Source organism: Mastigoproctus giganteus, chromosome 14 (genome assembly GCF_048544385.1).
Source record: "Mastigoproctus giganteus isolate SK-2022 chromosome 14, ASM4854438v1, whole genome shotgun sequence".
Classification (NCBI taxonomy): domain Eukaryota; kingdom Metazoa; phylum Arthropoda; class Arachnida; order Uropygi; family Thelyphonidae; genus Mastigoproctus; species Mastigoproctus giganteus.
This window is the reverse complement of record NC_143588.1, coordinates 2,842,718-2,856,759: the sequence shown is the minus strand read 5'-3', so window position 1 is coordinate 2,856,759 and position 14,042 is coordinate 2,842,718. Positions and strand designations below refer to the sequence as shown.

At 36.2% G+C, this 14,042-nt stretch overlaps 1 protein-coding gene across 1 annotated transcript in view; it reads right to left on the bottom strand.

The window, feature by feature from the left end:
* Window positions 1-426: 426 nt before the first annotated feature.
* LOC150074952 (uncharacterized) overlaps window positions 427-14,042 on the bottom strand; it is a 153,761-nt gene continuing 140,145 nt past the window's right edge. The window contains exon 4 of the mRNA XM_090389239.1: window positions 427-1,393. Within this exon, the coding sequence (XP_090245365.1) occupies window positions 1,233-1,393 (161 nt within the window). The 3' untranslated portion in view covers window positions 427-1,232. The remainder of the gene's footprint in view (window positions 1,394-14,042) is intronic.

Genomic DNA, 14,042 nt, shown 5'->3' with positions numbered 1-14,042 from the left:
TAGTCATTGCCACTGACTTCAGGAATTACAGTATGCATCAATAGGGAATTCATAAATGCACATACATACATTCATACACACACACAATAAGGCTAAATAGTTGTGCTAATAGATTCATAAACCTAGTTTTGTTAACAAAATTCACATAAAATAAAGGTGATGAAATACTATATAAAATTAAACTTCTGTAACATTTTAGGGACTGTCCATTAAATATTAATACTTCTGGAGAGGGAATTTTTTTTTTTTTTTTTTTTTTGTTATGAGAAACACCAAAGCACCTACACAATACACCAAATTTTAAGGACAAATCCGAAGATAAATAAATATAATATACTAAAAACTTAATGAGCATATAAATACCTCTGCCAATATGAAAAAGAAAAGCATACAAAAAAAAAAAAAAAAAAACCTGTCAAATTAAATCCATAACCCCAACTTTTTCCCTCCCCCCAAAAATGAGCCCAATACAAACACATTAATACACACCTGTTTCCATTCTAAAATCGTGAGCCATTTATCAAATCACTGAGGTATATTTCAAAGTTCAATAAAACAAGGTGAAATAAAATCTGTATGTGGATATATCTTTCTACAAGTTGTAACCTCTTTTTAATGCATACGTGTAAACAGTCACGGCTTCTACCAACAATGATGAACAATAATGTAAAATATATTTGTGCAAATGAAGACTGTGCAAATGGAAGGTCTCAAGGGGAAAAAATTAACACAAAACACCAATTACTCTTCATTTGAGAAGATATGAGCACACAGATAAGATCATTGCAGTGGTAATGAGGATGGTGAAGAGCAACTGACCAATTTTATGCCGATGAAATATGCCACACATTCATGGGAAAAGTTAACAACTTCAGTTAAACAAGGAATACATTCTCCTCCAATCAACTGATAACAGTTATGTTTAATCCGATTACAAATGAGAAATTGAGCCCTGCCCAACAGGAAATGCAAGTTTCTGAATACTAAAACATTCCAAGTACTTTATTCTGAATACATGAAGTAGAAGTGCAGTACTTGATCAGCACAGTCCAGTCCATTTCTGTTGTCATAGACCTGGACAGACTTTTTAGTTTTTGCAAGTTTTATTATAAAATAGGTGATGCTGCATTCTTTGACATGGGTTTCTTCTCATTGCTCTACTTCACTCCTTTATACAGAATGGTGACAATGCAGACAGCTGCTAACTCTCCCCAGTGGTGCAGGTAACTACTTTATGCATCTTCATCATCCTCTTCATCACCCTCTTCTTCTGCACCATCTTCATCTCCTTCTTCATCATAATCATCTCCTTCAGGTACTACTTCATCATCATCGTCGTCATCATCACCTTCATCTTCACATTTGTCTTCCGATTCCCCATTCTCTTTTTCATCTGAAAGGAAAAACAGAAAATTTGGATAAATAATATATCCAACTTCTTCACAGCCCAGTAGAAGTCCTTAACATATCGACACGCAAGTTTCATCTTTTTTTGTCTCATAACTAATCTTTTAATCTAAAATTTAAACATAATACCACGGAACATTTATAAATATTCCCCTTCCACACTGCAAATCACTATTAGTACATTAGAAATGATGAATAGATAATTGCAATTTTTAAAAATATTTCTTTAAATTTCATTATTAAGCATGACATATGCTGCTTAATAATAAATACAAAAAGTGACATTTTGCACCACTGTATATAAGTAATTAGGACTACTCTGGGCTTATAGTGTAAATAGGGTTACTAATATACTGCTAGAAGTCATCCTCCAAGAATATATCAGCAACTACAACTACATCAGGAAAGAAGATGACTTGGAAATAAACTCTTTACAGGTCATAGAATTATTACAGTAAGCATTACTACAATATGCCACTTTGCAGCTCCTTTGCCTCACTTCAATTGATTACAAGAACACACTGTTTTCTCTAAAGGCTTTTTGTCTTTCTTCAAAAATTATAATAATCCCATATTCAGTACATTAGATCAACCACAGACCCCACAAACAAGAGGTGCCAGCAAATCATTTATATACAAGGAAAGGTAACCAATCAAGGTTGAGTTAAAACATTTAAATGACTACTTATTAAACTGACAGAAAGAATAAGACATTTTTACACAAACATTTTTCTTAAATAAATCTGCCTGTATTCTTTGTTCTCTGATACTGGTCAGCATCAAGATCATAGTTTGTTCATTAGCTGTACAGAAAAAGCAATGAATGGTGACAAAATCTTAATAGGTCTATTCAGGTCTGAAATTAACTTCATTGAGTTTTGGAGATGGGCTAGTGCAAATCTAATTCAAACAGAATCTTATGTGTTAATGTGACCTTACTGTCCTGTCATGAAGTTAATTTTATTTATTGCAAAAAGGTGTGTAAGAGGAGGAAAATTAAATTCCTCACAAAGCTGTGTCTTGGACAGAGAGGTGAGAAATCAAGTGTTTCCACATATCACTTAAGGATACAGCTTTCTACAGCAAATATACGTTTCAGATCAGAGATTGTAGATGCTGATCTCAAGAATGAAAGCAATATTAGAAGGCATAACTCATGATCAGTCAATTTCATTTTATGTGCAAGAGATTTTTCAGTATTTTAACCCACACTGGTGAGTGTGTGCATGCTTACATGCACCAGTTTTTAATTTTAAACCTCGGTATAACATTACACATGACAAAATTTTTTAATACATGTCAGCTTGTCACAGGTGTGTGTGTGCTGAATTGCCCGAACTTGTACAAATTTAGGGCTGACCAACTTCATTGGTCAAAAAAAAAAAAAAAAAAAAAAAAATCAGATGACACTAGTCAGTACAGAGTTATGCTCTGGTATAATGCAAGATACTGCACATGGGTAACAGTAACTACAGAGTAACTTAACAACTGTGTGGTACTGTACTCAATGTAGTGGAAAATGAAAAAGACATGTGCATAATTGCGCAGTCAGACACAAAATTCATAAACTTTGATAGAAGAGATAAGGTGTTATCCCTTTATATAAGGCTATGGTTAGGCTGCATGTTGAGTACTGTACACAGGCTTGGAGGCCTCACTTTAAGAAGGATGTAGATCTTCTGGAATGGGTGCAGAGAAGGGCAATCAGATTGGCAAAGGGAACAAAAGGGCTCTTGCCTAGAATGGCTTCTGCAAATTATAGCATTGAGATCTGATTTAAAGAATCCCAGGGGCTCAACATCTGGTGAGTATGGGCTTGGCAAACCCAGGGTACTGAGCTAGATATCATAATCATTCTTCTTCTCTTTCTTGGTGATTCCTCTCTCTCAGGGTAATTAGGGAATTTTTTTTTTTTTTTTTTTTTGATGGAGCAGCAGAAGTGTCAGGCTTCCTTGCATCATATGGCTAATAATAACAATAAACCCTTGAATGGATTGAGAAAGATGAATGTTAATGGCTTCCACTTTCTGAGACTACAGACATGGCAGAGCATAAATTCAAGTTGAGAAAGGATGGTTGCAGAATAATGTGCAAAATTTTGCCTTCAGCCAGCAGGGGAGGAGGTGATTGTTGGAACTGGCTTCTATCTGTTGTTGTGGAAGTGGATGGATTGAATAAATTCAAGGCAGAACTAGACAAATTCTTGGAAGGTATGATGTGTGAATTTTTTTTTTTTTTTGGCTGATGCCATGTAAGCTTGCTTTCTTCCATTATTTGCTAACGACTACATTATAACTGAAGGTACGGTAACGCAGCACTAGATACTGTTACCATACAAGCATGAAAGTTTTTTTTTTGCCCTCAAAGGGCAAAAACTTTCTTTTTTCTATCAATTTTCTAAACAATGTTCAGTGAATGAATTATTACGGTGAATTCTGTTTATTATATTATACACTAGTGTGCAAAACTTAAGGACAGTCAAGTTTTCACCTGTAGCTTCTCATAGGAGTAGCCTGGATATGGGAAAAGGAACCTCATGAGGTACAGAAATGAAGGAAACAACACAGACACAACAACAGAAACAAAATGGTACAGAGGGACTTTATTCAAAAATGGCAACATAGCACTGAATGCCATGATACAGATGCATCACTGCCAAAAATGAAACAAAGGGAAGAGGTGGTCCTCAGTGCAGGCTTGTCAATGCAGGCTTTGCACCGCCTGTCCATACTTAGAACAATGTTGTTGATAAGGTCTTGCGGTAACACCGTCCATTCCTCTGTCAGCGCCATCTTCAGCTGGTGAACATTTTCTGGTGGGTGTGGACATGCCGCTAGGCATGTCCACACCCACCAGAAATGTCTGTAGTTTAGTTCAGCGGGGAGAACGGACAGGTAAATCCATACGAACAATGTCCTCACTTCCCAAAAGCATATCAACAGCTGCAGCGCGATGGGGTGTGGCATTATCATCCATAAACACGTACGGCCAATGGCACCTCAGAACAGACGCACACGGGGAAGGATTACCTCAATACAGTAGCGTGCACCGGTTACAGTATCACCTTCCAGTATTTGGAGTTGTGTACGTCCATCCAAGATAATGCCTCTCCAGACGAGAACAGCTCGACTGCCACATCGAACCCTTTCAATGATGTTTGTGGGGTGATACAGTGTGCCAACCTCTTGCCAGATTAGCTGACGTCCAGAATCGCTGCTGAGACTGAATCTACTCTCATCAGGAAAGAGTACCTTACTCCACACACCGCTCAGTCCTTGTGTTCAATGCACCACTATAAATGGTGTCTCCAATGGGCAGGTGTTAAAGCAGTGGTTTTCAACCAGGGTGCCATGTAATTTTGGTTTAAGTTACTTAAAGTTATTATTATTATATATACGGTATAATCTCTATTGTACCATATACATAATAATAACAGTAATAATGGGCAGGTGTTAAAGCAGCGGTTTTCAACCGGGGTGCCGTGTAATTTTGGTTTAAGTTACTTAAAGTTGTTGTTGTTATTATTATATATACGGTACAATCTCTATTGTACCGTATCTTTTTAATTTTGTGGTGGTCTATAATTGATCTTTATTTAGTACCTCTATATAAATAATAAAATTATTATATAGTTTTTTTTAAAATGTCAAAAACCACTGTGTTAGGTATTTCTTTTAGCCTAGGGGTGCCATGAAAAATAAATTACTGGGACACTTAAGGGCACCGTGAACTGAGAAAGGTTGGGAACCTCTGTGTTAAAGAGACACAGCGTACTGGCCACTGGGCAAACAGTCCACCTTTGTGGAGTCACCTGGCCACAGTAAACCGTGATATCTGCACCCTGTGCAGCTGGTTTGCAATGGATCCCGCTGTCTGGTGTCGGTCGCTCTTGGCCTGTAGGAGTATATAGTATCATTAGGCATTGTTTTTTGTGAATGACCACCACAGGTCCTTCAAACAGCTGTACTTGTCGTTCTGAAGGTTGACCACACACAAGACAATGCTATGGGTGATACCGAACTCTGCAGCCACACTCTCACTTCGACCTTCCCAATTATTTGACCCCCCCGACGAAGCCATCCAGATGTTTTCTAGTGGCCATTTCATTGTCTGTAGCACTGTATGAAACCAATCGAACATCTTTAGCAATTGAGCTCACTATTGAGTAATTTGCACATAACTGCTGCTTTTATCTCTTTATGTGAGCCCTGTCATGACGATTCAGATTTTTGCATGTGTACCTGCTTTCTATGCATAATTGCCACAAGCTGTTTCATTTGATTTTGTGGTTGTAACATTCAGAAATAGTGTTGGTCCTTAAGTTTTGCACACCAGTGTATTATTCATATAATAAACAGTGTTATATTCCAACTTTTATTGAGATTCATGAAAAAACAAGTGCATAACATGTATTTAGTTAAGATGTGGCCTAATCATTGCCTTGTATAAAGAGATAATAACCTCATCATCACTGTTGGCAAAATTTTTGTATATCAATGAAAAAAAAACTCCCACGAGATGTTCTGGAAGCTTGTCCACACTGTTGCAGAACTTTATATGTGACTTCAGAATAATCAGCAAGTCTCTTTCATTTTACACTATCCCTGAGTGTAATACCACATGGGTCGTTAATCTAGGATTACTCTAACCATATACAGTACTTGGCATTTGTCAACATTAAACTCCAGTTGTCATTTCCCAGCCCATTTGCCTAATCTTTCTAGATTTTATTGCAGTACCTTACACTGATTACTGTTATTAATCACTCCACCAACCTTAGTATTACTACAAACATACGTTAAGCACTTAATGGCATATACGTTTTGCCAGCACCGTGAGATTAGGAAAAGGGAGACCGTACAAAGAAAGACATCAGTTATGTGGGCTACTGAGTTTGGCAACCAGGCACCTTAGAGCGGGCCTGGTTGAGGTTTATAAGTCTGTGAGACCACACTAGTAACATCAGTCCATGTAGAGAAGCGCAAGTTAATAACCACTTTTTGCCTTCTAAACTATCCCTCTATCCCGAGCAGTAACTTACCCTTAATGCCTCACTGCTCCAATTTGTACAGCAGTCTTTTATGTGCAACAGTATCAAAATCTTTTCTGAAATTCAAGTATATATGAAATTGAAATTATTTTTTACATCCAGATCCTTTGTTACTGCATCACAGTATCCAATCACATTGGTCAGCCAAGATCATCCCCTTAACAAATTCCTGCTGTAACTGCATATCCCAGACATTAAGCTAACAAGTATGTAATTACTCATGTCAGCCTTCAATCATTCCCTCTGTTGGGGGAAAGATTCCAGTCCACTTTTGGATTCAGAAACACCCCCCGCCTCAAATCCAGAGATGCTTTCATAATTATAGCTAAGGGTTTGCATACATCTTTTGTTGCCTCACTTAATATTATAATTAGATCAATCCCATCCACCGCAGGTGCATTTTTTTTTTTTGGTTTGGCCTCAACACTTTTGTTTTCATTTTCTTCTCAATTAGCACAAAATCAGTTGCCTGCCTGTTAGAATTTGATGAACTTCTGTCCTCTTCCTTAAACAATTCCTTGTATGTGTGAATGCAGATACAAAATACTCATTTGGTTTGTCAGAAACCTGAGCAGGATCAATGTGATTCATCCATCCCTTCCTTCCAGCGATTACAGGTCTTTGCTGTTTTTCCTTTGCCAAAGACATCTCATAATCTACCTTACTTTACATAACTATCTTTGTAACTTGACTGCAGGCTTGTTTATATCTAGCACATTTTTCTTTTCTACCAAGAGTATCATTAATTCATCATCTGACATCCATTTAGGTCTAAGCCCTGAACAGAATTTCATAGTTGATCCTAATGTAGTCCCTGTATAAAGGCGACTACAATAAACGTAAAGGCAATTCCCTTTGCCCCCATCTTTAAGAAAATCCAAAATCAATACGCTGTGATCACTGCCACCTGGTGGTTCTTGTATCTGCAGATTCTAAACACTGAAAAATCGTCACTGATAATCAGATCAAGACTATTGCTTTCTCTTGTTGCCTCTCTAATATACTGCTATAGAAAACAATCATCTAATAAATCCACAAAAGTTTTGCTATTGTCGTGTCAGTGACCAAATGACCAGTTACAATCAATATCTGGAAAGTTAAAAAATCATGCATTATAAGTTATAAGACATTGTGATTTACTAGCCCACTCTTTCTCTGTATAGCTATTTGGCATACTCATCAATCAGTCATTTGGCCTATAACACAACCCATACTTCCACATTTTTGTTTTCACAGTACATTTCTGTACACATTATACTCCCCATGTTCAGAAATATCCCAACAATGTCTGATCTAATGACTCGATCAGTACTTCAAATTCATCCATAAAAAGTACTTTCCTGCGATCAAGAACAGAGCATGCCAAGAAAATTTATACCCCACAAGCCTTGCACAATCTCTCCATGGCCAAACTAATTAACAAGGAATTGTGAGTAATTACAGACCTGTTAGCTTAATTTCTGTTCTAGGGAAATTTCTTAATTTCTGTTCTAGGGAAAAGAATGGAGTCACTTTCGTAGTTAACATATTTGTAATTAACCAAGAAAGTCATTTGACATTTTCCTGGTTTACCAGAAATGTGCTTACAGCCAAAGCTAACTTGTAAACTACTAGAGAAATACATTTCTATGACATGCATTGCTATTTGTATAAAGTTAAACTAAAGTTGTCTCAAAACAAAAAAGGAATTTTGTAGTTAACATTATCCAACACTAAGCCCTCGAATTCTATTAAGTGATGCAGATTCTGAATCTCGCTCAAATGCATCTGTTGATGTTAAAATGCTACAAACAACAGATAGTGGCATTTTCCATAGTGATGACATTTCACAGGTGAAATTATTAACTAAAACGCACTGCCTACTTGTTCCAAGGCACATGGGGGAGGGCCCTTGCAAATACAAAAGGCAGCAAACATTGTTAAATAAAAATGTAACACTATCCTCTTCTAGATTTTATAATCTGGAAAAGAATACACCGCCAAAAAAAAAAAAAAAAAAAACACCAGAATATTGTGTCTGCAATTTTTGTGCTTAAGCATAACAGGAATGCTGAAAACCTTGTGGATTAAAACAAAACATGGAGGGCTCTACAAGGCTTGTTTCAGTGAGAAATTTTTATTAGTATAGATCAAAAATGTAGATAGAAGGAATCCACTTTTTAGAGACAGGATACATTTGAATAAAGGTGGTAGGGGGTAATAGAGATGGCACATACTCAGTAATTTTGAGAGAGGTGGCAACAGTGTAGCAAACTATTAAAGTTAATTATGAGGGCACCACCAGACTCAGGATAAATTCTCTTGGGTTGAAGAAGTACCAATGCATTGCCAATACATAAAGGCAGTTTTAAGAGTAAAGTACGTGCAGTATAGTCTAACTTGATTACTATGCAAAATAATGGATGCAGTGTTTAAGAGTGTGATACACGATCATTCAGATAGAAATGGAATTCTGAAGGAAACAACAGCATGGTTTTGTAAAGAAAAAAAAAAAAAAAAAAAAAAACATACTGAACTTGGTTAGTTCTTTTGACAAGAGTCACTCTATAGTTGGATGTAAGAAATAATTTCTATCATTGTTTAATCTGGATTTCAGCAAAGCATTTGACTCAATCCTGCATGAGAAGTTACTGTATAAGCTGAAACATGTTGGAACCACAGGAAAAAATTTTTAGATAGATTGCAGGATGGCCGCAGGGCAGGAGGCAGACACTGTGATTTAATGATTCTTTATTTGGTTAATGTAAAAAGTGGAATTTCCCTAAGGACCACTAATTTGAACCACTGATTTTCTTAAACGACAATGGCAAAGGGCATGATGTCAAAATTGGTAGAGTAGTTAATGATCAGAGAAGTGGCAGCTATGCTTTAATGTAGCAGAATGGAAGGTCTAAACTTGGAGAAATAGCAACCCCAAACTAACTAATACACTTCAGTGGGAAAAATAGTAGAGGAAAGAAACAAGATTTGTGAGTTATGATAGAGCCAGAGAAGAAGTTCATGGAGCAGCAAAACAGGTGACAAGGAAGGCCCCGTGTCCTCTCAATGATTTACTGAACATTTGTTTACAGAGATAAGGAAGTCTTAATCTCACTGTAACGCATAAGACCTCACCTGAAATACAGTGTTGAAATACGAAGAGCTGCACCTATAAAAAGATGACGAGCTTATTGAAAGACGTGATGTGCCTGAAGAGATTGACAAAAGGGCATCCATATGGGGAAAGAACAGGAGAAAGTAAAACGAATGAAAGCAAAATAACTTGAGCAGATAGGACAATAAATTCAAATTATTGGGGGAAATGCTTAGACTGCACTGCAGTAAGTTTTCTTTCAGTCAGTTAGTTGTGAATTATAAGTTGCCTCCATGGATGGTTGAGGCTGACAGCTTTGGAAAATTCAAACTGGATAGATACCCACATGAGTAGGAAGCTAGGGGCACTTATTTTATTACTTATTTATTGCTTCGTACAGTATATGTATAAGGCATCCTATCAATACATGGACAATACTTATAATACAGCTTTTCCAAAACTGGGGTCTGTAGATCATTCCAGAGGGTCTGCGAAACGATCAAAAGTTATCAAGTAATATGTTTTTTAAAATATACTGATAGAATCACAACAAATTTCGTTATGGAAAACTACTTATTTTCGACATGATTAGTATAAGTATATATATATATATATATATATTGCATATTATTTGTTCTATGTATAGCAAATTGATGATAAAAAAAGTTGAATTGTTTCGCCCATAACTCTGAAATTTCTTTTCAGAAAACCGAGTGTTCATATATATGTTTTATATATAAATGTAGAAAGTGTAGAGAAAATTTTTGTTTAATCCTATTGAAGTGAATTCGATGAAATGGATAAGGAATGTAGCAATATATGGTAGGATGAGGTGACCAGGTAAGAAATGAAAAAGGCACCAAAATAAGACTATATTGCAGTGTTTTTCACAATTTTAGTGTCTTCATCAGAGGCCATCCACCAAAATTATGAGAAAGATGGCAATGTTCTTGCTTCTGTTTCCAACATGTTCTGTATGCTATGGTGCATGTGTGCTGTAGACGCGTGTTAAGAAGGAATTTTGAAAATTTGCAGCAAGAATAAGGTCTAATAAATTGTGCCAATAAATGTAATTATACTATGTAGGGCATACATATCATGAATGACCTTACAGAAGCAAGTAAAAAGAATTGAAAAACTGAAGTAATGATATTGGAATGTAGGAATAGGCAAGAAGAAAGGAACTGACTGTTACCTTGTAAGACTGAAAATGACCAAGATGGCGGCATGCCAGTATATTTATGCATAGGTATGCTAGTGGTTCCTAGTGTTAGAAAATGGTGTGTGTGTGTGTGTGGGGGGGGGGGGGGGTGCACAGTATGGTGTCTGTAGGCTAGTTGGATGTATAAATCGAAATGCAATACAGTAAATCCCCGCTATTTACGGTTTCGCATATTCGCGATCACTGATTTAATATAAAATGAAACAAAAAAAAAAAAAAAAAAAAAAAGTGAATATTATCCGCCATAAAAAAACATGGGCGTGGCTAAAATTATCTTTCCAGGTCAAAACAGCGCTCAGTGGGTGTGGGGGAGAGGGTTGACAAAATCGAGAGCGTGGATGTTTTTCGCTAATCCTTGTTCAGTATGTGTTATGCGCTTGTAATGGAAGTTTTCGTTGTTTGCTTTTAATTTATATGCTTATAAATTGAATAAATCTACCGTTTTGCAGTGTAAAACAGACTTTTTCGAGTGTGTTAACGGATGAAAGTGACTTTATTGTGGACAAGTTCTTTCTAACCCGTACAAAAATATAGCTATGAATAACAAGAGAAATGTGAAAATATCAAAGAAGGTGATGACAATAGCGAATAAAATTGAGTTATTAGACAAAATTTCTAATGTTGAAAGTGTCTCCTCAGTGGCAAAACATTATAAAATCAATGAGTCAACGGTACGATCAATCAAAAAATTGGAAGAAAAAATCCGCCATAGTGTCCGTGAAAACGCGCTAATTGCTTCAAAAATTTGCTCTGTAACTCGTGATGTTAAATTAGAAAAAATGGAAAACGCTTTAAATCTGTGGATAGAAGACCAAACTCAAAATAAAATTCCGTTAAGTTCACTTATCATTCGTGAAAAGGCAAAACTCCTTTATCAACACTTTAGCGAAACTGGTGATAGCACTGGCAGGATAAGTTTTTTTGCTAGCAAAGGCGCTGGTTTGAAAGATTTGTTTGAAATTTCTATTAAATATTACATTTAATATTAAATTGTTTCTTATTTTCATTTCGATGCCATATGCTTGCATTTCACTATGTACTGTCTATGTACATAGTCATATTATGAAGGTACATATAATACATACATAGACAAAATTTTAGACTAGTTTTTCTTATATATTTCATACTTTGGAAAGGAACCCCTTTATTACTATGGGAGCCATAACTCAGTATTCGCTGCATTTCTCAGGAACGTAACCCCCGCAAATAGCGGGGGTTTACTGTATTTGGTGATTTAACAGTGCCCAAACTGCCCAGGATAGTTAAAAGATATAATAGCTTACAAAGTAGCGGTGAAAAGCAGCTATATAGGCGAAAAATAGATTCGCTAAACCAATGGCACACAGGACATAAGAAGTAGGGAAAAGTAAAGCAGAACAATGAATGAAGTAGAGGTAAGTAGTTGGGCTTGGGTAGTTTGGGGTTGCAAAACCCGTTCCTATAGTTAGGACCCTGAATGAAGGTCTGGGAGTGAGTACCTCATGTATTTAAAGTCAGTTATGTGGGTGAGAAAAATATGATAGATAAACGTGAAATGAAAATTAAAAATTAAATTATACACATGGTTAATACACTGTGTTAGGCCAATTGCTGGGTACAGCTTTTCTAAGCTGTAAGACAGAGGCCTAGTGTATTGTAGATACATTATTTACAAACTTGGTGTATGTGGGTTTTTGTAATCAATTATTGATGATTTTATTGTCTATATTGATGTCACAGTTTGTTTGACGATATTGAGGGCTTTACAGAAGTGGTAGCGAAGATATGCTGTAGGAAAAAGGTTGTTTTTCAGTTTTTTTGTATAGCATCTTGATGTTATTGATGGTTATTTCCTTATTACTGCAGATGGTTGCTATCCTGATGCTTTGCGCTAGTATAACATTGGCATGCACTCCTCTAGATATATTGGAATGCCACTGTGAGAGGTTAACAATATTAAAATTAAATGCATCACGTTTGTTGTTTATTACTGTATAATTTCAAGATCCAGGAAATAGGCTGTAGTATCATTGTTGTTTGTTTTTTCCAGTTTGAGCATTTAATAACTATGAGGTCATCTATATATCTGTAGAAGTTAAGCTCTTGTGTAAATGAGTTTTCAGACCAATATAGATATAGGTTTGCTATTATGCATGAAGCAGGACTTCCCATGGGTGATATGCCTTGATAGATATGCCTTGCTGTTGTATACAAAGTTATTGGAGATACATAGGTTCACTAGGTAGTTCCAGTAGTTGGTACTGCAGGTTATAATCTCTCTATATTTTGATATATCTTTACAGTGCTGTGTAGCTTTGTATGAACCTGAGTAATGCTCTCTCAGTACACTGTGTTTGGTGCTGTATGTTCCTACACACATTCAAACACACTGTATGTTCATACACACAGAGTCCAAACAGCTCTTTCACATAATAGACTATATCTGTAAATTCAATCTTAAAAACCCACATAATAAAATGGGTACAGAAGAACCTATCATAATCTTAAATTTCCAAAATAAAATAATGGATAACATCAATATTAGCATTAGTAGAGGCATTTGATGCAAGAAAGCAAGCTTATGCAGCATCAGCCAAAAAAAAAAAAAAAAAAAAAAAAAAAACACCGCTGGCTAAAGGCAAATTTCCGCACGTCTATCCTACATCTGTCTTTCCTCAATTTGAATTTATGCCCTCTCAGGTGATTTTTCTGAGCTAGAGGAAGAATCCCATCAGCATTGAGCATGCTCAAACCATTCAAGGCTTTATACACCTCGCTGGTGCCTAGTCTCCAGACACTGTAATTTGCAAAACTTAAGCCTTTCTTCGTAAGAGCACCCCTTTGTTCCATTCACTAATCTTGTTGCCCTTCTCTGTACTCGTTCCAGCAGCTCTACATCCTTGAAATGAGGCCTCCAGACCTGTATACAGTACTCTAGGTGTGGCCTGACCATTGCCAGGCCACACCTAGAGTACTATATCAATCATCATAATGATTTGCTTCCCAACAATAGCTAAAACATCAACATAAAACTTAGATGCGAATATAAAAAACCATTTGGGATACTAGCCTGCAACTACAAATCCACAGCAACCAATTTAATGTCCTATAATACAAACATTAATGACTGCATCTTCAAACAAAGCAATATGCAACAATATATTGATCCTGACCATGGACACATCATCACAGAAAATTTAAGTATCATTGCAGTCCCAATACTTAGATATATACTAGCCCAAGGATTTAAATTCAGGCCATGTAACAAAATAAATCTAACTACTTTCAAGAAACAGCTATATCAAGACCAA